The sequence below is a fragment of the Sycon ciliatum genome, chromosome 3 (assembly GCF_964019385.1).
Source record: "Sycon ciliatum chromosome 3, ocSycCili1.1, whole genome shotgun sequence".
Taxonomy (NCBI): Eukaryota; Metazoa; Porifera; class Calcarea; order Leucosolenida; family Sycettidae; genus Sycon; species Sycon ciliatum.
The window spans coordinates 5,545,627-5,570,296 of record NC_088645.1 but is presented as its reverse complement, the minus strand read 5'-3'; the positions used below and the strand labels follow the sequence as shown (position 1 = coordinate 5,570,296).

At 51.0% G+C, this 24,670-nt stretch overlaps 1 protein-coding gene across 1 annotated transcript in view; it reads left to right on the top strand.

Moving 5' to 3' along the window:
• Positions 1-24,670, top strand: part of LOC135811253 (tripartite motif-containing protein 2-like) — a 190,324-nt gene that overhangs the window by 130,543 nt on the left and 35,111 nt on the right. The window contains exons 7-8 of the mRNA XM_065324457.1: positions 1,419-1,556; positions 17,873-18,013. Of these exons, the coding sequence (XP_065180529.1) occupies positions 1,419-1,556; positions 17,873-18,013 (279 nt within the window). The remainder of the gene's footprint in view (positions 1-1,418; positions 1,557-17,872; positions 18,014-24,670) is intronic.

Genomic DNA, 24,670 nt, shown 5'->3' with positions numbered 1-24,670 from the left:
ATACTGGTCTGTGCACTACACTGCCCTAACACTACACATACTGGTCTGTGCACTACACTGCCCTAAAACTACACATACTGGTCTGTGCACTACACTGCCCTAACACTACACATACTGGTCTGTGCACTACACTGCCCTAACACTACACATACTGGTCTGTGCACTACACTGCCCTAACACTACACATACTGGTCTGTGCACTACACTGCCCTAACACTACACATACTGGTCTGTGCACTACACTGCCCTAACACTACACATACTGGTCTGTGCACTACACTGCCCTAAAACTACACATACTGGTCTGTGCACTCGAACGCGGCGATACTCTATTCATGAGGTTGGATTTCTCTGCGGGTCAGCACTGTACATGACAACAGAACCCACTGCAGGGTCAGCTCTGCCTACGATCGAGCTGATTGCATGACTCGTACTGATTGATCTGCATGCTCGTCGGCTGCACGTGCAATGTTCACTGAGTTTCGGCCCTACATCCGCCAAAAGGTTTGGGTAACCTGGCGCCACCCTTGCCCCCCCCCCCCCTTGCCCCCCCCCTAATTCCTACGCCACTGGCATGTATGTGTATGTGTGCTTGTGTGTGTGTGTGGGTGTGTGTGTGTACTTGTGTGTGTGTGTGTGTGTGTGTGTGTGTGTGTGCCCCGCCTGAATCGCCCTACAGTGACTGATCGCCAGCACTTTGAAGCACTGCCTTCCTCTCCCCTAACCTCTCTGACAGCACCTCCCTTCGGGAGCGGCGTGGTCATTTCTGGCAGCTGTCAATAGTAGTAGTGTGTGTATGTGTGTATGTGTGTGTGTGTGTGCGTGCGTGCGTGTGTGTCTCATATGGTGCAGTTCTAAGTGCAGTCGATTTCCGATCGAGATGTGGCGGGTTCGGTTCACGAAGACTATGGTCACACACGTCTTTCTTCTTTTTCTCAGACTCCTCCTGACTTTTCTTTCATTCTGCTGCGTGTTAACAACCAGTGCATGCCGGAGTATGCGGTGGGATGTTTGTGTGGGAAAGAAATGAGAAAAAAAGATCAAAAGGTAAGGATTCACCAGCCCGAAAAAGCCACTTTAAATATTTGTGTGGTTTAGACCAGGCTGAATGGCGGAGTTAAAATCTTTAGCCTTGCAAGCTATTGAATGGTGCAATCCCAGTACAAGTTGCTATGGCTTCTGCTGTATGCAACGCTATCATGACCTCCAGCTTCAAAAGGCCAAAATGTCAAAAAGGCAAGTGTTTGTGTATCTGTGTGTATATGTGTGTGTGTCTGTGTGTACGTGTGTGTCTGTGTGTGTGTGTCTGTGTGTGTGTGCACGCGTGGGACAGCATGCGTGTGTCTGGGTATGTATGGGTATGGGTATGGGGTGTGTGTGGGTGTGTGATTGTGCCTATTTACATGATCTACATGTAGGTGTTTGAGAAAGGAGGAAGGCAGTTGAACAAGTTTGGTACTCCAGGAAGTGGACCAGGACAGTTCAACACACCAATGGGTATTATCTCGTCCAACGGCAGATTGCTGGTTGTGGATTACAACAATCACCGTATCCAGGTTAGGCTATTGTTCTAGGAGGATTTCCATGGCATAATGTGTGTATGTGTGTGTGTGTGTGTGTGTGTGTGTGTGTGCATGTGTGTTTGTGTGTGTGTGTGTGTGTGTGTTTGTGTAGGTTTGTGTGTTTATGTGGGTGAGTTTATGTGCCTTTGTGTGTGTATAGATTCTTGGTTGGAGAAAAGCAATTCACCACACAAATCCCAGAAGCCATACAGTTTCGAGTCTTTGGACTAGGCCTTTCGTAACATTACTTTTCAAGTCGAATACAATGATGATAAACAAGGTAGCAAGCATGTCCTTATAGCCAGCACTTTCGCGGTCAGAACATTAACAAAATAGCACTTTTAAAAGATAGCAATTGTGACCCCAACTACATGTTGACCGGTCAGAGCATTGACCAAATAACACTTTAAGAGATAGCGCTAGTAGCACCAAACCACGTAGAGAAAACAATTAATTTACTAGTATCAAACAACAATAGGAACCAGAGTACTACAATGGGAAAACAGTGACAACTTTTGCACATACTTCTTTTGCACACCCAGTTCAAATATACACATGGCACTCATTGCAAACATGGCACTCCTTGTCACTTTACCACTCAAGCACGTGTGTGCTCAACAAATCTCACCCTGCTGTTCTGGAGGCAGTTTGCATTGTAAAGCTGAAGCCTGAACTGTGTGTGCGATAGAAGCATGTGCGAAAGTTCTGACTGTTTTGAAATTGTAGTCCTGTGGTCCCCATTGTTGTTTGATACTAGTAATATTCATTGTGTCACTATTTTGACATTGTAGTACTGTGGTCCCCATTGTTGTGTGATACTAGTAATATTCATTGTTTCACTATTTAGTTGACACCTCTAGCGCTGTCTTCTAAAGTACTATTACACGGTCAATACTCTGGCTGCCAAATATGAGGTGTAGTGGCGGGTTTAGGTGGGGTGGGGGGGGGGGGGCACGCCGCTCTCCCTTCTCCCCACGCTCCTCCCCCTCCCCCAAAAAAGTTCGACCTTGGTTTGAAATAAACACCAGACTGCTGCATGCAAGGGGGGGGATAGACTCTACACGGTGGGAAGCAGTTTCCAAAAGCAGCTGCACTGACCGTTGGTGTGTAGCGGTGCACTGCAGATGAAACGATCCACTCTGCACGATGTCTACACTTTTGTTCAAATTCCAGGACATGCTCGATGCGTCTTGAGAAAGGCGTGCAGTGATGTGCAGAATGCAGCACTACCCAAGCGGGACTGAAAAAACAGCTTGGGATCTTCAAGCGCCTCCTTCTGCAACATTGTACAACGGTGTTTTGTGAATGATCCCCCCGGGATTTGAATCATGAATTGGTTGACTTGAAGACTTTTCTGCGAAGTCTCAGCTACATCCATGGACTAAAAGACGTCAAGCTCTGGCCTGCAGAGCCTGGATGGATTTTTGCAGAGCATTCTTGCGACGGCGTAATTCCTGTTCCAACAGGAAACCGTGGAAGTGATCAAGTCGTTGCAAGTTCAATAGATGACTTGCACAAAGATTGTCTGGGTTCGAGATGGGGCTAGTGGACCTTCTGACTCTCACTTCCCGACCTTTTGACTTTGAGTTTGAGACTTTCCCTTTTTGCATGACGAATGCTGAGCTAGTTTTTTTGGCTAGAGTTGTTTTGATTTGGCTTGCATCGTCATGCGGAAGCGCTGCTGCGCTTCTCAATGCACCAGCAGACGAGATATGGAACTGAGGCTCCCATTCCATACGCTCCTTTCCGAACCGGGAATGCAGAAAAATCGATTCATGCCATATTGAGATGAACTTAAATGAGGTGATTGATGTAGTGTACAAGTAACATGACAGATGATTGTACAATAATTATGTAGTAACTAAGCATGAGATACTATAGTCTGTAGCCTAGTGTACGTCTGCAAGAAATACCTGTCATGTAATAATTTGTAATCGGTTAGATAGCTAGCAGTGTGACGTACATTGTTACAGTCATGTGCACCATGTCCTCTCCCCTCCCCTCCCCCCCCCCCCCCTCCCCCCCCCCCCCTCAGCCAAGTCCTGGACACGCCACTGTAGTTAGCGCCACTAGTGCTATCTTTTAAAGTGCTATTTTGTCAATGCTCTGACCGCCAAAGTGCCAGTAATAAGGACATACCGTAATGTCGCGTATAAAAGCAGGTGCTTACGGCCGTATAAGCCGGGGTTCAAACCATGCTTCTATATAAGTTATGCTTCTCTTCAAAACATGTTTCTACGTCAACATCAAAGTCACATTACGTCAGTCCGGTCATCACTCGATAATATGCCACTCGGAATTGAAATTCATGACTGAGACATGCCAAGTGTCTGAGAATACACGAAAACGAAATACAAAATGCAAAAACATTGCAGGGCGATATTTGAAATGCAAAAGTCTGTTCAGATTTGCAATTGACACATCAAAATCAAGTCAAAATCAAGTCAAAATCAAGTCAAAATCAAGTTGACGGTATTAAAAAGCAATGAACATGGCAAGGTTAGGAATTCACAACAATTTTGCTCGTGCAAAGACTGAAATCTTCCAGCAACAAACCAAAACAAAGATTTGGAAAGCCAGGGTGGAAATTTACACTTACAGTACTGCAACAAAATCATCATCGCTATCGGCAGTCTCCATGGTGACATGAGCTACTTCAAGATGAGCAGTTGCAGCGGATTCTTCAGTCAAGAGAGAGTCGGCAGGCGCAGCTGATACAGCGGTTGCAGCAGAGTCGAATTCATTGTCGTCGTCGTCGTCTTCACTGGAGGTGCCACCAGCAGCACCGTCATCAGCAGCCACTTCACCAAGAACATTGGCCTCTTGGTCAAGCTCATCTTCGAACTCTTCCACAACATTGGCTGGCTGCAGCTGTGCAGGCGGCAAAAAAAAGCTCTTCAAGACGTTCTCGGCCATCAGCAGTGGAACGACCTTCCTTGAAGCAGGACGCCTGGTCAACAGTGGCGCCGGGAACCTGTCCGCAGCAGGTGAAGTAGTTCTTGATGAGGCCTGGTGACAGGGAACGCCATGACTTCACGATGATGTCGCACAGCTTCGACATTGTAGTGGCACGGATGTTGCATGCAGCAGTGTAACTTTTGTCACCTGTTGCCAGCCATTCATCATACAATTCCCGGATGCTGCTCTTGAAGGGCTTGTTCCAGCTGACATCCGGGGCTTGGACAAGCTCGTTGCATCCACCAGGGATCACAGCACTCAGGATGCGTTTTTGGCACCTCTCTGCAGTGACGGAGTCGGTAAGATGGCAGCGATAAGAATCCCACACTAGAAGCCTCTTTCCCAAGGCCATGGAACCCATCACTCTCTGACGCCAATCAATTGTCAACTCTTTGTTAAACCATCCATTGTCAGAGAATGCTACTACGATGTCCCGCTGGGCCTTCAGCTCCCTGTCCTCTGCCGTCTTGCCCTTGCCTTTGAAGAGCACAAAGGGCAGCTGCTTTGCACCAGACGCAGATGCAGTCAGTGCCACAGTGATATTTTGCTCGTCATGCCCTGTGAGGCCACGCTGATTGTCTTGGTGCCAATTTCGTTGATCGTCCCGTTTGCTAGTCACATCAAACCAAACGGCAGTCTCATCCATGGCAAAGATGTTGGCAGGGTTTAGATCGTTGTTGTCGGCGAACAGCTTCCTGACAAACACAAGGAAGTCCGTCAACTTGGGGATCAGGTCAGCAGGAGTTCCATGGCTCTGGTGCGTCTTCACTCTTGTCATTAGTTGAAGATGCTCCATGAAATTCCTACACCTTCCAGCACTTACATTGAATGGTTCCTGTCCTTCTTGCTTGTCGTGAATCCGCTTAGCCATTGCCTGGACCAACTTCCGCGTCACTCGTCGACATTGCTGGCGATCCCCGACGATCCATCCGAAAAGCTCATCTTCAAGGTCCCACAAAAGCAACGTTTTGCCACCGCCGACTACAGTCCATTCAGAAAAAGATGGACTTCTAGCTTTTGGCCATAAATGGGTCAAACGTTGAGTTTTTTTAGAATTTTGTTCTGCAATCCCCTATGGAATCCTCTTCCAATTATGTTTCTGAAGTCTATTTCTCCAAGAAGCAAGCCATAGCAAGAATAGGATTTCGGCCAGGTTTTGCCCCAAGAGCAGTGAATTGGGAAAACCCATCAAAATCCAGGCCGTTTGACCCTGCCTGCAACAGTGCATTGTACGGTTCGAACCCCAGTTCAGGTACCCGTTTTGGACCCTTTTTCAAATTTCAAATTTCACAGCACTGCACTGTGTACGATAAGATCTTGAAAAATCGCCTAATACGGGAGCTCGCCAGAGCCAGGGCCCATCTTTTTGTGAATGGTCTGTAGGCGTGCCCGTGCACGACCACGACAGGTTGTGGATTTTCTATTCCCTTTAGACTGGCCTCCTTCTGTTTCCAGCGACGAACCATGCTCCCATTCACGTTGTGGAGGCGACTAGCAGCACTGCAGGACGTTTCCTTCGCGGACTTGAAAGTAAGGCTGTAGTTTTTTTCTCTTTCCTGTCGTCGGTGTCGGCATCTTTGCAGCTGTTGTCAGTGAATCCTCGGAGGAAGAATGAGGATCGACTGCTAGTGTCGAAGCAATTATATTCTCCCTGGCTAGCCATGACTGTGACCGTACGGAGAATCGGTATTGCAACAACAACTGCACAGCGGTTTCATTCTACAACGTTGCATGAAGTGTTGCGTGCCCTATGCAGTGTTGCACTCACGATCATGACCGCGACCACCAAGAAGTCTTCCATCACGGTACACTGTAGGTCTGCAGTGCGGATAGTCTACTGCTCTGGCATGTGGCCAGGTTTGTTGGAAAGATGCACAGTGCTTTGCAGTCTGTCCCCGGGGAAAATCGCGATTCCGCGGCCGCGTTTTTCCGCTTTTTTGCGATTTTTAAAAGACCGCGTTTTCCGCAATTTTCCCGTGTTTTTTGAACTTTTTTGTTGCACTACACGTACACAGTGCACTGTTCGGTCAGCAACGTCGCATCGTGGCGGCTTTGTACTCAAATATGACGAGTGCTTACACGAGTGCCACTCCTTTCATTTTTCTTCTTTTTTTGGTGCGTTTTATGTCCCCATGACGTCGAGACCTCAGGTCGGCTGAGGGCAAAAAGCCTCACCATCACTATGCTCCCACTATGCAATTTTTGGTCTTTGACTGTGAGCTGTGATCATTGTGAAAAAATTGTAACGATTGATTTCACTACATACTCACTGAAAATTGCCTCATATCAATTGCAAACTTGCCGCCGCGAGATGATATCAATAATATTCACCGCATATTACCGCAAATTCACCGCAAATTATGCCATAATAATTATTATTATTATTCCGCGTTTTGCCGATTTTTTGCGGTTTTTTTCCGCGATTTTCCCCGGGGACAGTGCAGTGTACTATTACTAGAGTAGAACCCAGATTAGGGATCCACCTAACTCTGCGCGGACATAGCTGGACTCAGTTGTACTGGGATGGGGAAAAAGGTGTGCAAAACGACTTTTTGTGAGTAGATGGACCCCGGAAAATAAGGTTGGAGCGAAAAAATTACTGCTTCCTTGGAAACCGACGGGGGACCCCCCTTGGGCGGGAAATTAAATCCCAGTATAAGGATCACCCGCACAATGCACGTGCCAAGTGCCCCTCCCCCCCCCCCCCCCCCCCGGCTCCGATGCCTAATCCGGTGTGACCCTTATCCCGGGTTCTACTCTACATGTAGTGTAGACTGTAGTTGACTGGGCCCCATCAACTTCAGTCTACACTAGTAGTGCAGTGCAGTGTGTTACACGAATCGACAGACTGCGACAGTGCAGTGCGCGCGCACTAGTGCACTGCACTGCACTGTCACACATGACTTGTACTGTACATGTGCAGTACTTGCACGTGTACTCTGCAGTCTGCTGTACGCGGCCTGCAGTTGTATGGTGTTTCTAGTTGCAACTTTTTCGTCTCGAATAGAAGCACGGCTTCTATTCAAATCGTGCTTCTCTGTCACGGCGCGCTTCGAAAAATCGGCTTCTATTCGAGTCATGCTTCTATACAGCTCATCCTTTTATACGCGACATTACGGTACTTGCTACCTTGTTAATTGTATTATTATTATTATTATTTGCCTCTCCGCGTTTGCATCAGGGTGTGTTACTACATAAATCAACAAATCGACATACTACACATCCACCCCTAGCATTCGCTCAGGCCGCTCAACAAGTCAAAAGATAGTAAGGACAAGAGAAAGCGAGGGAAGGGTCACAGAGCAGCGGGGTCGAAGGCAGGAAAAAAGAAACAGGAGGCAAAGGATATTGAAGAAATATATCAGATTGTCCATTGAATTCACCATACATCATGTCATGTTCCGTTTGGCCAAATCCGGGCATTCCTCTGCAGGCTCAGGTGCGGAAAAGCTGCCGCCATACTGCTCTGTCCTCTGCCAGGTCCCTGATGTGTGAGAGATCTTTATCCGTCTGCAGCTTCATTCCCTTTGTTGCGAGGTCTGTTCTCAGTATTGTTGGGAGTGTGGAAGGCGGCCGGCCACGGAATTTTTTCTCGTCCTTTGTTTGCCGGAAGTATGATGTCATGGCCATTTGTGCTGGGGACTCCTTGTCCAGTCTGCAGATGTGACCGAGTAGTCGCATCCGAGCAGCTTTAACCAGGACAGTTAGGGGCTGTGTCTCTGTTCTGCGGTGGAGGTCATCGTTGCTGATTATCTGTGGGTAGCGGATACCCACAACAACTCTCAGGTGTCTCCGATATGTCGAGTCAAGAGTACACAGCTGAGAGTCTGAGAGGCCCCATGTGCCTGCGTTGTACATCAGCAGAGGCTTGATGAAGGCTTCGTAGAGCCTCACCCGTAGCTTTTCGGAGACCAGATGTCCGCGTGACCACAATGGCCACATCTTGTTGAATGTGCCCGAAGCAATCTGGATTCGGCGTGCGACATCCTCTTTGTCTCCAATAAGGGATCCAAGCTTGCGTGTGCGCCTCCACTCTTCCTCCACTCGGTCCTTCTTCCTCTGGATAGTAGTGCGTTCTGTTTTGGCTTGGTGAACTTTCAGGTCCCAGTCCGCGAGGCAGTCGCCAACAATAGGAAGGATCGAGTCCAGGTACTCAGAACTGGTGCTGACGAAGTCCACATCATCGGCATAACCTAGGGACGGCGGCAGGTTGAGGGTGATGTCTAGATTAGGTCGAGGTGGAATACAGGAGAAAACATGGCGCAGTGCAGTCTCGAGGTAGATGATGAATAACACGGGTGACAGCGAGTCACCTTGTGGGGTGCCAGATGTTGTTGCAAATGGTCGGCTTTGGGTATTTTTGATGCGTGCTGATAGTGTTGTATCTGAAACCAGGAGCTGGACCAGGCGCACCTCATCTGGCTCCAGGAATGACCGCAACACATTGACGAGTTTCCGGCGACTAATAGTGTCAAAGGCGCGAGACATATCGATACCCAGAATACTTATACTGGACTGCAGGTGCTGGCAGCGTGCAGCGATCCATCGATGAGCCCATACTACATCTGTAGTGCTTCTATTCGGTCTGAACCCACTCTGCATTTGCGATACATAAGCTTGAACTCGGGGGGTTATTCGTGCTAGAACCACTAAAGAAAGTACCTTGCGCAGGGCATTGAGCAGAACAATGGGTCTCAGACTACTTCCCGGGCCTCTTGGTTTTCCTGGCTTCTGCAGCGGGATTAACTCTCCACTGCCAAGTGTCAGGTGTTGTTCTGTCTCAACGCACATGGTGTACAAATCGGCAAGATATGTGAAAAGGCTGTCAGGCGCATATTTGAATAGTTCTGCTGGGAGTTTGTCTGGCCCAGGTGACTTGTTGTTCTTTAGCCGTGCTGCTGCTCTCCTCACTTCGATCGTCGCGATTGGCTTTTCCATTTTGCCCATGTTATAGTCAGCCATGCTCAGTCTCTCTTGGTCGCTATTTGAAAGAGCAGCGTGGAAGTGCTCAGCTATCTTTTCAGCCATTTCCTCAGGTTGGACTATTAGCCTGCCATCTTGGTCAGCCATAACGGCCTGCTTGGTTCTGTTCTTGTGTAGCTGTTGTACAGCTCTGAACATTCGGGCATCATCCTTCAGCTGTTCGATCTCTGATACTTTTCTGTCTAGGTCTGCAGATGCACATTCCTTGGCTCTACGTCGCAGTTGGTGCGAGACTTGGTTTCTCTCCTCACGGAGTTTCTGTATCTGGTGGGTGTCCTGAGCGTTCATCGTGCGGAGTCGCAGATTTTTCATCTTTTCCGAGAGTTCTTCCATCACCGTATCCCAACCGTGTCCATAACGTTTTAATTGTATTCAACTTGAAAAGTAATGGCACGAATGGCCTAGTCGGAACTATATGGCAACTGTGCTTCATGTGTTGATTACATGTGTGTGTTTACATGTGTATGATCCGTTGTGAGGGTGTGTATGAGTGCGTGTGTGTGTGTGTGTGTATGTGTTTGTGTGTGTGTGTGTGTGTGCATGTGCGTGTGTGTATGTGAGTGTGTGTGTGTGTGTGTGTGTGTGTGTGTGTCCCATATGGTGCAGTGGTATTTGCAGCGATTTCCAATCGATAGGTTGCGTGTTCGATTCCTGACGATTATGGTCATACACGTCTTTATTCTCTTTCTCAGAATCCTCCTGACTTTTCTTTCATTCTCCTGGGTGGTTACCAACAACCAGTGTATGCCGGAGTATGTGGTGTGATGTGTGTGTGCGGAAAAAATATGAAAAAGACCAAAAAGTAGGGATTCACTGGCCAGAAAAAGCCACTTCATAGCTGTGTGGTGTAGACCAGGCTGAATAGTGGCGGTCAATTCTTCAGCCTTGCAAGCTGTTGAATGGTGCAATCCCAGCACAAGCTGCTATGGCTTCTGCTGTAGCATTGCTATCATCGCCTCCGGCGACGGGCATCCAATTGTCCAATGGTGTATGCACGTGCATGGCGAGTCCATGAAAGTAACTAATTACTTGACTAATTCACACGTAACATGTATGTATGAAAGGAAAGAGTCGTGTCAGGAATACCTACTGTAACTACTGCTGTAATGGAATGTTACTGGGCAACTGTTTGGACTGGTGTCTACAAGTATCACGTGATCATGTCTGGTTTGAAAACCAACCTAACACTACTAGTTCTATCAGGAATGCAGAGTTGCAGACATGATACATTGGTGATGGCATGCTCTACGGTATTCAGCTTTCCCACCAGATTTTGCTACGTGTATTGAACCTGGGTCTGCTGTTGAGGGAAAGCTCTCTGCTGTCCGCTATTTACAATTATTAGAAGTGCACTGCTTCTTCCGGCGATACATTTGATGCGGGTTGTTGTGAATAGTCTACATGTTGTCCGTGACCTTGGAGGTCCCGTCCGTGACCTCTACGAGTTCCCCTTTTGGCCTATTTATTCTGTGTGGCGCTGTGTCCTCGCGGGCTGTGTACAGACCACGCACAGACTGTGCAGGTTGCACCACAGCACACATACGCATATTGTACTCATTCTTGTTTCTTTTACGCCTTCTTCCTGAGACTCTCAATGAGCAAGAACAACTCGACCTTTGTGTGTTGTATACGTGGGACGTACAGAGAGATATTGAAACAGCCTATCGTCCCCTAGCGTCTGCATAAAACATCCGACGACAATTGGCGCCCAACGTGGGGCTCGAAGATGACGATGAGGTTGAGAGTCTCATGCTCCACCGACCGAGACAACAAAGACAATATCAATCTGTGAGCTGCTAGTCACTTGACTTTCAACAGCTTTGCCCAGTGTGTAGAGTTCAGAGAGTGAGTGATCATGCTCCATTCAATCCAAGTCTAACACTCAGAGTTTACGGCGAGAAATTATGCTCCGTTCAACCCAGGTCTGACACAGATTTTGATAGCATCACCATATTTGCAGTTCATAGTTTAATGTACCACAACAAACCTATGTTCCAAGGACATGACCTGTTTTGTTACCTGGATCACTGGCATACCCACGCTGTCCAGACCATACCATGGTGAAGTGCATTTCATGCTGCAGGCCTCTATAGCTGCAGCCATAGTAGGCATGTGTGGGTGGGTGTCTTTGTTTGTGTGTGTCGGTGTGTGTGTTTGTTTGTGTATAATATCTAGTAATATATGTGTGTGCGTGTGCGTGCGTGCGTGCGCGCGGTCGCGCGCGTGCGTGCGTGTGTGTAGTATTATAGTAATAATTATAATAATAATGCAGATTAATGGGTGCACACAGCTGCTCAGTGCTACCACTCAAACTATGCTGCTATGTTTGCTAGCGCTGTTACTGTATGCTCATGCTTTGCTGCTGGCTACGGTCACGTGCACTGTACATCACGGTAACCATGACGACCTAACATCATGGTACATGCACACATGATACTCTAATCAGTAATCTCTATGCGACGTGACATTCTACTTGTTATTCAACATGACACTCAACCAAGCATTCATTCGTGCGTGTCGCTCAACGTAGGCGGCATGCGTCATGGCATTTGACGTGGCATGCTAAAGTTTGCCTAGTTATATTTCGATCCGTTCTGTGTGTGGATCACTCTTGTCAGATCGTTGTGTTTCAACGGGTTGTGTTTTCTCTTGTCCTCATCCTTGTTGTCTCGAACCATGGCTGCCTTACGGTCAAAGATATTTGCGCCATGACGGTTTCACGCCTCCCCAGTGAACTGGATGCTTCTGGCAGGAACTCTGCCCTTGTGGATCACCTGATTCAGGCCTGTGAATGTACTCCGAGCGCGGCGATTGGGGCAGGCAGCTGAGAACGTAAATTGTTGGCACCGTTTGCACCACCAGCTCCGTTTGATTTGAAATCCGCAGATGTTTGAGAGAAATGGAGTCACAACTCACAACGCTTTACCAGGTACAGGCTCGCCTTTAGCCTCTACACTCATCCCTCGTTTATCCGGGCAGTCCGGGACCTTGCACTGGCCGTAACTTTGAAATGTCTGTAACTCCGAATCATATACATCTTGATGGGGAAAAGGCCATTGATATGGCATATGACGTCAATATTTCTACGAAAAGTGACAAAAGAGTAGTAATATTTCCCCTGAAACTCGCCCAAATAGTGCCCGGTAGACCGAAGTGCCCGTAACTTCGGGGTCCGGATAACCGAGGGATGAGTGTATTTGCAGCCAGAGTTAGTGAAAGTCCACTCCTCTACTCTCTAGTAGGCTATGGCGGTATGGGTGGCGAAGCTGACAACCTACTCACCAGTTTTGTTTTCACCAGTCCCAGTCCAGGACGCGATCTTTGTGTCCCAGCACGTGCGGATCACTACGGAAGGAAATGAAATCTGGTCTGCGAGCAGGTGAGATTCCCCAGAGATCACAGCAGCTGGAAATCCATTTATGGATATTATCTCATGCCGGTACGCGGTACTTGTTTCGTTCCGTTAAGCCGAAGATATGATTTCAAACACCTGAACGACGAAAATGATTCGGCGTCGCCTCTTTGCAATAGTTGCCAATACATCCTTGTTGGAGAGATTACAACTAGATCTGTCACTCCCTCAGAGTCTCGATACCATACACACAGTGGTCATCCCATCTTTAGTCTGCACCTAGGCACAGCCCTAGCCCGGGCATCAATCAATCTAGTACTACTACTAGTCGGTCTACCTGTCATTGGTGGGGTAAAGAACTCCCTCCCCCCACCCCCCCCCCCCCTCACACACACACGCACACGCACACACACACCATTGGACCATTGGACGCCCATCGCCGGAGTCGATGATAGCGATGCTACAGCAGAAGCCATAGCAGCTTGTGCTGGGATTGCACCATGCAACAGTATGCAAGGCTGAAGAATTGACACACACACGCACACGCACACGCACACGCACACGCACACGCACACACACACACACACACACACACACACACGCACACACACACACACACACACACACACACGCACGCACAGTGCATCAATCAATCAAGTACTAGTACTTGTCACTATTGAGTTGCACTACCCAAGTAAGTCACAGGCTGGCCTATGCCCGTGGTGTTGCAGTCTGCTCCAGTTTGGATGAGGGTTAGTACTGTTGCAGATGACACTGACATCCCAACCAAATTGTACAGCCAGCTGTTGACGTGTTGCATGAATTCCGTCCGCCAGCAGATATGCTTAGGCCACTCTTGTGCAACTATCTATGTGGTTTTCCAGTATAACGCTCAACCTATCTAGTATCTGCCACACTCGACAAGGGTTGCGTCCTCAAGCACAAACTCGCCTGCCTACTAGGCCAACTCACATTCGCGTCCCACCATCTGCCCTACGCTGCTTGTCTGCCCTTTTCAAGGCCACATCTGAGATATCATCCCACAGAATGCTGCACCTCTCAGCCTCAACCAAGGATGACCTGAGCTGGTGGCACCAGACTTTGTGAACATATTGAAGGTGGGCACACACCGTTTAGTTCTCCTGTGGTCATTGCACTCGTCCGCACCCTCTACTTATCTGTGTCCAGCAACACTTACTGTTTAGAGCATCATACTTGCCAGTCAACTCCAATGCCGGTGGCTGATGCTCTGTACAGACCAAGTTGAATGCCTTCACAACCTTTGCTCCCAAAGCTGCGGAGCGGCCTGACGCCAAGATCAAGCTGATCACTGCAGCAAAGTTCGTCCTTCTATTTGGGCAAGCTCCCCTTGCTGCACGAGCAATGTTCTGGCGTAGAATGCGGGACACCGGCAAGGAGCTCATCAAGATAATTGTCTTACTGCGAGACATTGGCTGTGTTCACATCTGTGTTGCTTGAACTCTTCTCAGTATCCTCTTTATCACATGCTGTCTCAATACACAAACAAATAATGCCTAGCCAAAGAGGGACTTTTCGGTCCCCTCCCTCAGACCTGTCTATCCTCTTGGCTCAGCCAAAATCCTGCTCTGGCAGTGACCTCTCTCTTGGTTCCGCCAAGATCCTGCTCCGCAGTGAACCCTCTCTGACTCCTCTCTTGGCTCCGCCAAAATCCTGCTCCGGCAGTGATAATGCAGAATAATGGGTGCACGCAGCTTCGTGCTACCGCTCAAGCTATGCTGCTATGTTTGATAGTGCTGTTGCTGTGTTCTCATACTTTGCTACAGACTACGGTCGCGTGCACTGCACTTCACGGTGACTATGCCGGCCAAACAACATTGTGCATGCACGAGTGACGGTACACTTAACGTGTCATTGAACATGTCACTCAACGTGTGGGCGACGTGCAAAGTTTCGTAGTTAATGTGTGTGTGTGTCTGTGTCTGTGTGTGTGTGTGTGTCTGTGTGTATATATGTGTGTCCCATATGGTGCAGGGGTCTGCGCAGTCGATTTCCAATCGAGAGGTTGCGGGTTCAATTCCCGACGATTATGGTCGCCCACGACTTTCTTCTCTTTCTCATTCTCCTACCTCTTCTTTTATTCTCCTGGGTGGTTACCAACAGCCAGTGTATGCCAGACTATGTTGTGTAGTGTGTGTCAAAAAAATTAAAAAAGAAGAAGAAAAATGAAAATTGGAAAATAGGGATTCACTGGCCAGAAAAAGCCACTTCAAAAACAGCTGTGTGGTGGATACCAGGCCAAAAATTAGTGTTGTTCAATTCATCAGCCTTGCAAGCTGTTGAATAGTGTAATCCCAGGTAAAGTTGTTATGTCTAACATAGCTGTTCACTATCATCACTTCCGCAATGGGCATGTATGAGTATGTGTGTCTGTGTGTGTGTGTGTGTGTATGTGTGTGTGTGTGTGTTCGTGTGCATACGTGTGTGCACATGCACGTGCGTCTCGGGCTCCGTGCCGGGCGGCGGTGTCTGCCATTGCTGCTCAGGCGACTCCTCCGCCGCCGCGTGTGCGGCTCGCTCTCTCATGCTGCAAGGCCCACTGTGGGGCCTGTGGCCGGTGCTGCCGCTCTACTCGTGGATTCCAAATCCATAGCTGCCGGAGATGGCTCTCTCGTCGTGCCGATTGAACATGGTCCCTGATCTCTCGGCAGACTGCCGACTTTCTGCCTTCGCGCGTCGTTTTCCATGTTGTCGGCCCCGCGAGGGGACACGTGACCGTAATGGCAGTGTTTACCAGGACCAGGACCAGGTGTGTGTGTGTGTATATGTGTGTGTGTGTGTGTGTGTGTGTGTGTGTGTGTGTGTGCGTGTGTGCGTGTGTGCACATGCGTGCGTGCATGCGTGCGTGCGTGTGTGTGTGTATGTGTGTGTGTGTGTGTGTGTGTGTGTGTGTGTGTGTGTGTGTGTGTGTGTGTGTGTGTGTGTGTAGTGTGTGTGTGAAGGGGTGTCGCACATGGTACGGTCACTACGGTACTGACCGTACCACTATTTGCCCAAAGCGCCCGTGGATCAAGATAATGTACTGATTTGGGCTCTAATTTTCCAAAATTTCGGCTCGGCCACCCTCCCCCACGAGTAAATTGTACTTCAGATGGCTGAGTGTATCACACAAAATTACCTTCCGACGCCCCTGCTGTGTGTGTGGGTGTGTGAGAGAGAGAGAGAGTGTGTGTGAGTGTGTGTGTGGGTGGGTGTGCGCGCATGCGTGCGCATGCGTGCGTGCGCCATATGGTGCAGTGGTATGTGCAGACAATTTCCAATCGTGAGGTTTTAGAGGTTTTACATCGGGCCCTAGACGACCGCTAAAATGGCCAACCCGACAACAAAGTAGTTGAGGCCAAAGACAATGATTTAATTTCTTGCGCATGCATACATAAGAAGTGACGTAATAGGAGTCAGGTTGCTACAGTACTCCCCTGCCACTGGTGAGGTCGGGAGTGAAGCACGATAAACAAGAAAAAGAGAGAGAAAGGAAGTGTGGCATGTACAAGCCGGAAAGGCAATAAAATATATAATACAATATGCACAAGAGAGCGATGTGTGTTTTTGAAATTTGTTGACAACTTGGCAACAAAGACCGAAACAAAAGTCAAAGAGCAGGAAGTGGAAAACAGAGAGATGCATGACAGAGGCGGGTTAGCGTGTCAGAGGTGTGTTAACGTGACAGAGGTGGAGGGCATGGCAGAGGCAGAAAGAAAGAAAAGAGGAAACGTACGCGTAACAGAGGAGTGTTATCATGTCAGAGGCGGCTGCATGTTACAGGCTTGGCGGGGTACCAGCAGGAGCACTGCATTGGGGCGAGGTGTGCCGGTTGAGGTGGGGACTGATGGAGGCGTGCACAGCTCCACTTGTAAGTCCTGTGAGCTATGCGTATACCTACGTGCGTGCACTGTTGAGCTGGTACGGATGGTGGAGGTGGTGATGGCCGGATAAAAACTGGGCCCTAGACGATGGCTACAATGGCCAACCGGACAACAAAGAAGTTGAGGCCAAAGAGAGTGATTTTATTTCTTGCATATGCTTGTGTATCAGAAGGTTGTGGTTTCAAATCACGTCGGGGTCACCGATTTAGGGGTTTATGTCGGGCCCTAGATGACGGCTAAATGGCCAACCGGACAACAAAGAAGTTGAGGCCAAAGAGAATGATTTTATTTCTTGCGCATGCTTATGTATGAAGTGATGTAATAGGAGTCAGGTCACTACAAGATTCCGGGTTCAATTCCTGACGATTATGGTCACACATGTCATTCTTCTCTTTCTCACTTACCTAGCTCTTCGTTCATTCTCCTGTGTGGTTACCAATAGACAGTGCATGCCAGAACATGTGGTGTGGTGTGTGTATGAAAAAAGCAAAAAAAGCAAAAAAGGGGTTCACTGGACAGAAAAAGCTACTTCAATCAGCTGTGTGGTGTAGACCAGGATTAGTGGCGGTCAATTCATCAGCCTTGCAGACTGCTGAATGGTGTAATGCCTGCACAAGTTGTTATGTCTAACATAGCCGTTCACGATCATCGCTCACACGATGGACATGTCGGAGTTGGAGTCTCAGTGTGTGTAGGGGGGGGGGGGGGGCTCACACACGTATGTAAGTGTGTGATTGCGCGTACCGTACTCACTCGATTAGAAGCCCCTCTCGAATAGAAGCCCCTCTCGAATAGAAGCCCCTCTTGAATATAAGCCTCGTCAAAATTGGTATTGAAAAATACAAGCCCCGGCTTTTAATCCAGTGAGTACTGTACGTGTGTGTGTGTTTGTGTGTTTGTATGTGAGTGCGTTTGTGTGTATGTGTGTGTGTGTGTGTATGTGTGCGTGTGCGTGGATGTGTATTAATAAGATAAGTCTCGTTAAAAGACTTGTTCTATGTCCCAACTTGCCATAGATTATGTAGTAACGAGGGAGGACCTGTACACAGTATTGAACTCTTGAAGGACATAGTCATCACATTGTAGAGTTTTAAATACATTTCGTTTTCATGCAGGTTTTCACTACTGATGGAAACTTCATTACCATGTTCGGATCAAGGGGAGAGTCAGATGGTCAGTTCAACTATCCTAAGTACATTGCCGAGGATAGGCATGGACACGTCCTGGTCACTGATAATCGCAACCACCGTGTTCAAGTAAGCTTATTAGTGATTGGTTTGTCTTACCCTTTTGCTTCTAGCACTACTTCTGTTGCCAAGATACATCATACCCTGTTGCAAGAGTGTGAAGCTGTAATTGCAATGCATTTGGCCATTTTAGATTGAGAAGTCTCACCATGTGCTAGACTGGCTAGATGAAAACCTTCTACCGAGGTGGATTGATGACACTCGAGCCATTGTTGAGTGAAATACATTCACTTGCAGTGTGGATATTGTGACAATTAGAAACAAGAAACCAGTGATATACGGTTTCTTTTGGGCCAGGTCGAACACTTTCTCATCGCCTTTCGTACATATCCAGGGGTAATAGTGAACAAAAAAAGCAGCGAAATGAAAGCAATCTCTGGTGGAAGGGGGAGAACATCTTCAACAAATCAGCAAACCCTGGACTATGTGCACAATGACCCCCGTTGCATCTGCACGAATACACCACATAACTGCAGTAGCTGTGGACCAGGTGATGTGAACTATGCCATCAAGGACCGTGTGACGGTGTCTATAAAGTTGTGCCCTCTTGGGTGGTTTTAAGAGCTCTTGGGTGGCTAAGTACTCCTGGGTGGCTAAGCAATCCTGGGTGGCTAAGCACTCCTGGGTGGCTAAGCACTCCTGGGTGGCTAAGCACTCCTGGGTTGCTAAGCACTTGTTCAGGACTCACCTTCACTACTATGCAATATTTGCCATTATGCCAGATTACGCTGGCACTTGCAGTGCACTAATTATTTCTTGTTTCTATATGCTTGAGTTGTATCTGTCGCGTATCTTTCTTGGCTCGATATGAGTACGTTTATAGCTGTACATGTAGTCATCCTGTCCCAGCCGACAGGGGGTCGCACGGGTTCATGACCTTTACGTTTCCGGCGTTTGTACATTTCTGTTGTACCAGCGCTGCTGCTAATTTGTCGTAGGTTGCGCATATCGCCCTGCATGTGCCGTACGCGCGGCGCTTTTCTTTGCTTTTGTATTTGCTGTTTCTCCCTGCTTGGGGGAGTTGTCGTGAGAGAGAAACAGAGTGAAATGGAAGAAAGAAAGTCGTTTGGAGTTTGTCGTAGAACTACTAGAAATAGCATAAGCGTGATTCCGCCACGCAGTTCATATTCGGAACAGATGGTAGCAGAGGATGGTTCGAACAATATTAGAAATTAGCAGTTTGTAAGTCGAAAATGTCAGAGCGTACGAGTAGCGATGTCGAGGAGAGCAGCTCGATCAGCCCACATGAAGCGGAGGTGGAACAGGACCCACCGGAAAGCAAGAAGCATACGGCTTCCAGCGGTGTACCTCCTGGCAAGTCAATTGTACCACCTGAAAATGTCGAAGGCCATTTGATGCAATTGAAAAGCAAAAAGCAAACAGCAAAAAGAGAATTTACAAACAGCCGACGAGGGTTGTTGGTTATAATGCGAGAGGGCGGTACGATGGAAGCGTCGGACCAGCAGCTCTGGTATCTTGAGAATGTCGAGCAAGAAATATTTGCATTGCTGACCGACATGGAGGAACTGTACTTGGGAGCTAATAATATCAAAGCCGTATCGAAGGTACACGACGAGATGGAAGACTTGAATCAAGAAACGAGAGCGACGACCGATCGCTTCGACCAGTTCGCGAGCCAGCTGGAGTCGCAGGTTAATAAAGAGCCTGAACGTGCAGCGGGCCAGGACTCTGTGGAAAGGACGAGCAGTAGTACTAGTAATAGTGTGGATGCCACAGCCCAGCCTTTCATGCCAAGTGTTACCCAGTCTCAGGAAGAAAAGGACACTCCAGCTGACTCAGATAGTCAGCAAGCACTGGAATCAGATACTAGCAGTACTGGTATCAGGAGAGGTTTTAGTGCAGCAGCTGAGACTGTACACCAGGAACAGTGGCAACCTGGTCAACCAAGTAAGCAGTTAGATCCTGCACTGAGTACTACTGCCAGCCAGTCATCAGTGACCCAGACTAGCCAGACCGGAGCTGTCACTGCTAGCTCATCAGTCAGTATGACCACCAGCAGCACAGGGGATGGAACCAGTCCACGTCATGTACCTGTCCCAGTAAGTGCACCACTGTACACTCATGCACATACCGGAATATCCAGCAGTACAGATACAAGGAGCAGTAGTGCAAGGGTAGCACTCAGTACTACTAGTAGTAGACCAGCTCTGCCAGCAGTGCGCATGTCCGCAGTAGCGCAGCCGGCACTGCCAGCAGTGCGCATGTCCGCAGTAGCGCAGCCGGCACTGCCAGCAGTGCGCATGTCCGCAGTAGCGCAGCCGGCACTGCCAGCAGTGCGCATGTCCGCAGTAGCGCAGCCGGCACTGCCAGCAGTGCGCATGTCCGCAGTAGCGCAGCCGGCACTGCCAGCAGTGCGCATGTCCGCAGTAGCGCAGCCGGCACTGCCAGCAGTGCGCATGTCCGCAGTAGCGCAGCCGGCACTGCCAGCAGTGCGCATGTCCGCAGTAGCGCAGCCGGCACTGCCAGCAGTGCGCATGTCCGCAGTAGCGCAGCCGGCACTGCCAGCAGTGCGCATGTCCGCAGTAGCGCAGCCGGCACTGCCAGCAGTGCGCATGTCCGCAGTAGCGCAGCCGGCACTGCCAGCAGTGCGCATGTCCGCAGTAGCGCAGCCGGCACTGCCAGCAGTGCGCATGTCCGCAGTAGCGCAGCCGGCACTGCCAGCAGTGCGCATGTCCGCAGTAGCGCAGCCGGCACTGCCAGCAGTGCGCATGTCCGCAGTAGCGCAGCCGGCACTGCCAGCAGTGCGCATGTCCGCAGTAGCGCAGCCGGCACTGCAAGCAGTGCGCATGTCCGCAGTAGCGCAGCCGGCACTGCCAGCAGTGCGCATGTCCGCAGTAGCGCAGCCGGCACTGCCAGCAGTGCGCATGTCCGCAGTAGCGCAGCCGGCACTGCCAGCAGTGCGCATGTCCGCAGTAGCGCAGCCGGCACTGCCAGCAGTGCGCATGTCCGCAGTAGCGCAGCCGGCACTGCCAGCAGTGCGCATGTCCGCAGTAGCGCAGCCGGCACTGCCAGCAGTGCGCATGTCCGCAGTAGCGCAGCCGGCACTGCCAGCAGTGCGCATGTCCGCAGTAGCGCAGCCGGCACTGCCAGCAGTGCGCATGTCCGCAGTAGCGCAGCCGGCACTGCCAGCAGTGCGCATGTCCGCAGTAGCGCAGCCGGCACTGCCAGCAGTGCGCATGTCCGCAGTAGCGCAGCCGGCACTGCCAGCAGTGCGCATGTCCGCAGTAGCGCAGCCGGCACTGCCAGCAGTGCGCATGTCCGCAGTAGCGCAGCCGGCACTGCCAGCAGTGCGCATGTCCGCAGTAGCGCAGCCGGCACTGCCAGCAGTGCGCATGTCCGCAGTAGCGCAGCCGGCACTGCCAGCAGTGCGCATGTCCGCAGTAGCGCAGCCGGCACTGCCAGCAGTGCGCATGTCCGCAGTAGCGCAGCCGGCACTGCCAGCAGTGCGCATGTCCGCAGTAGCGCAGCCGGCACTGCCAGCAGTGCGCATGTCCGCAGTAGCGCAGCCGGCACTGCCAGCAGTGCGCATGTCCGCAGTAGCGCAGCCGGCACTGCCAGCAGTGCGCATGTCCGCAGTAGCGCAGCCGGCACTGCCAGCAGTGCGCATGTCCGCAGTAGCGCAGCCGGCACTGCCAGCAGTGCGCATGTCCGCAGTAGCGCAGCCGGCACTGCCAGCAGTGCGCATGTCCGCAGTAGCGCAGCCGGCACTGCCAGCAGTGCGCATGTCCGCAGTAGCGCAGCCGGCACTGCCAGCAGTGCGCATGTCCGCAGTAGCGCAGCCGGCACTGCCAGCAGTGCGCATGTCCGCAGTAGCGCAGCCGGCACTGCCAGCAGTGCGCATGTCCGCAGTAGCGCAGCCGGCACTGCCAGCAGTGCGCATGTCCGCAGTAGCGCAGCCGGCACTGCCAGCAGTGCGCATGTCCGCAGTAGCGCAGCCGGCACTGCCAGCAGTGCGCATGTCCGCAGTAGCGCAGCCGGCACTGCCAGCAGTGCGCATGTCCGCAGTAGCGCAGCCGGCACTGCCAGCAGTGCGCATGTCCGCAGTAGCGCAGCCGGCACTGCCAGCAGTGCGCATGTCCGCAGTAGCGCAGTAGGCACTGCCAGCAGTGCGCATGTCCGCAGTAGCGCAGCCGGCACTGCCAGCAGTGCGCATGTCCGCAGTAGCGCAGCCGGCACTGCCAGCAGTGCGCATGTCCGCAGTAGCGCAGCCGGCACTGCCAGCAGTGCGCATGTCCGCAGTAGCGCAGCCGGCACTGCCAGCAGTGCGCATGTCCGCAGTAGCGCAGCCGGCACTGCCAGCAGTGCGCATGTCCGCAGTAGCGCAGCCGGCACTGCCAGCAGTGCGCATGTCCGCAGTAGCGCAGCTGGCACTGCCAGCACAGCGCATGTCCGCAGTAGCGCAGCCGGCACTGCCAGCAGTGCGCATGTCCGCAGTAGCGCAGCCGGCACTGCCAGCAGTGCGCATGTCCGCAGTAGCGCAGCCGGCACTGCCAGCAGTGCGCATGTCCGCAGTAGCGCAGCCGGCACTGCCAGCAGTGCGCATGTCCGCAGTAGCGCAGCCGGCACTGCCAGCAGTGCGCATGTCCGCAGTAGCGCAGCCGGCACTGCCAGCAGTGCGCATGTCCGCAGTAGCGCAGCCGGCACTGCCAGCAGTGCGCATGTCCGCAGTAGCGCAGCCGGCACTGCCAGCAGTGCGCATGTCCGCAGTAGCGCAGCCGGCACTACCAGCACCACCACAGCCACCACAATCGGCAAGGCAGCTGTCGGCCAGGACCTGTGGAGGCAGCTTAAGCGAGTATCGATTCCAGTATTCCGTGGGGACAAGAAGCAGTTCCCAAGCTGGAAAGCAGCATTTCTGGCATGCATTGATCAAGCTCCGCTGACAGCCGAATACAAAATGCTGCAGCTGCGGGAGTACCTGGCAGGCGACGCATTGAGAGCAGTAGAGAATCTGGGCCACTCTGCCGCTGCATATGAAGCTGCCAAGACCCGTTTGGAGAGAAAGTTCGGCACAAGTCGGCGACAGGTGAGCCTGTACCTCGAGGAGCTGGACAGATTCCGACCCAGCCGTCCAGAATCAGCAAAAGACGTAGAACGATTTGCTGACCTACTTGACGTGGCAGTCATCAATCTGAAGGATATGCAGCGGACTGAGGAGCTGGGCAACGGTTCCCTGTATGCCAAGCTGTTGTCTAAAATGACGGAAGCCATGGTAGTCAACTATCAACGCTGGCTCTACGAAAACCACGAACCCGAGAATGTGGAAGCCCTGCTGACCTGGGTAAATCGTGAGGCAGAATTCGCAGTCATAGCTGCCGAGTCAGTCCGGGGAGTGACCTCGCAAACCCGTCAACAGGAGTCCAGCACTACACGGCCAAGGGACGTGAGCAGCCATGGACGAGGAGCAGATCGGCGTACCTCGCATCACACCTTCGTGAGCTCAAGCACTAGTGGCGACCTGCCGAGCCGCAACCGCTCTTGTCCAGCATGTGGCCAGGGTCATCCAGTGTGGCGATGCCCAACATTTCAATCGCAAAGTGTCACAAGGCGTTGGGCCACAGCACGAGGAGCCGCATTGTGCTACAGGTGTTTAGGCAGCGGGCACAGTGGGTCGAACTGCACACGCAGCCGCACCTGTGGGATCGACAGCTGCACGGAAACGCACAACCGCCTGCTCCACTCATCAAACAGTAACACCAGTATGGACCCTGCGGCAAGGAAACCAGCTGGAGCTCAGAGCAGTAACAACCAGGGTATGGCAAAGCCAAGAGCAGCACCCAGTCAACCAGACAGGTCAGGCCAGATGTCTGGGCCTCCTTCATCCGTCATGAACACGGAAGGGGAGTCAGTGTCCTAAACCGGTGCGCATGCCAGAACGCATCACGGCCAGCAAGTTGAGCCACAGACAGCCCTGCGGACAGTGCCGGTGACCTTGGTAAACGGCAACCGCAAGATTGCGGTGAATGCCCTGCTTGATGACGGCAGCACCGTGTCCAACATGAACAGTAGCATCGCAGCTGAACTGGGTCTAGCAGGAGAACAAAAGAGTATTACGGTGTCTGTCCTCAACGGAGCAGCGACAACGTTCAATACCGCCTCAGTGAACTGTCAAATCAGCAGCAGCGACGGAAGTGCCGGGTATGACTTCACGGCATGGACAACCAACAAGGTGACCGCATCACTCAAGGCAATTAACTGGAACAATCAGCGCGATCGGTGGCAGCACTTGAGAGAGGTCCCATTCCCTCCTCTCAATGGAACAAAACACATTGACATACTCATCGGAGTCAACCATCCTTACCTATGTACATGCATCGCTAGACGAGATTGCAGGAGGTCCAGGAGAACCTGTTGCACGAAGAACTCCACTAGGCTGGACTTGTGTCAGGCTCGTCAATCCCGACGCCACAGCCATCACATCACTGAACGGTCACAGTACGACAACCGCCAGTCTCGAGCAGCTCAACCAGGTCGTGCAGCGGTTCAGGGAGATCGATCAGAGCGGCACCCAGCTACGCAGTGACGTGCAGTTGACAACAACCGAGCAGCAGGCCACAGACCGCATCGCAACATCGCTGATTGGCACTAGCAGCGGGCGCTACGAGATCCAGCTGCCATGGAACGCCTAGAAAGTAGAGCTCAGAA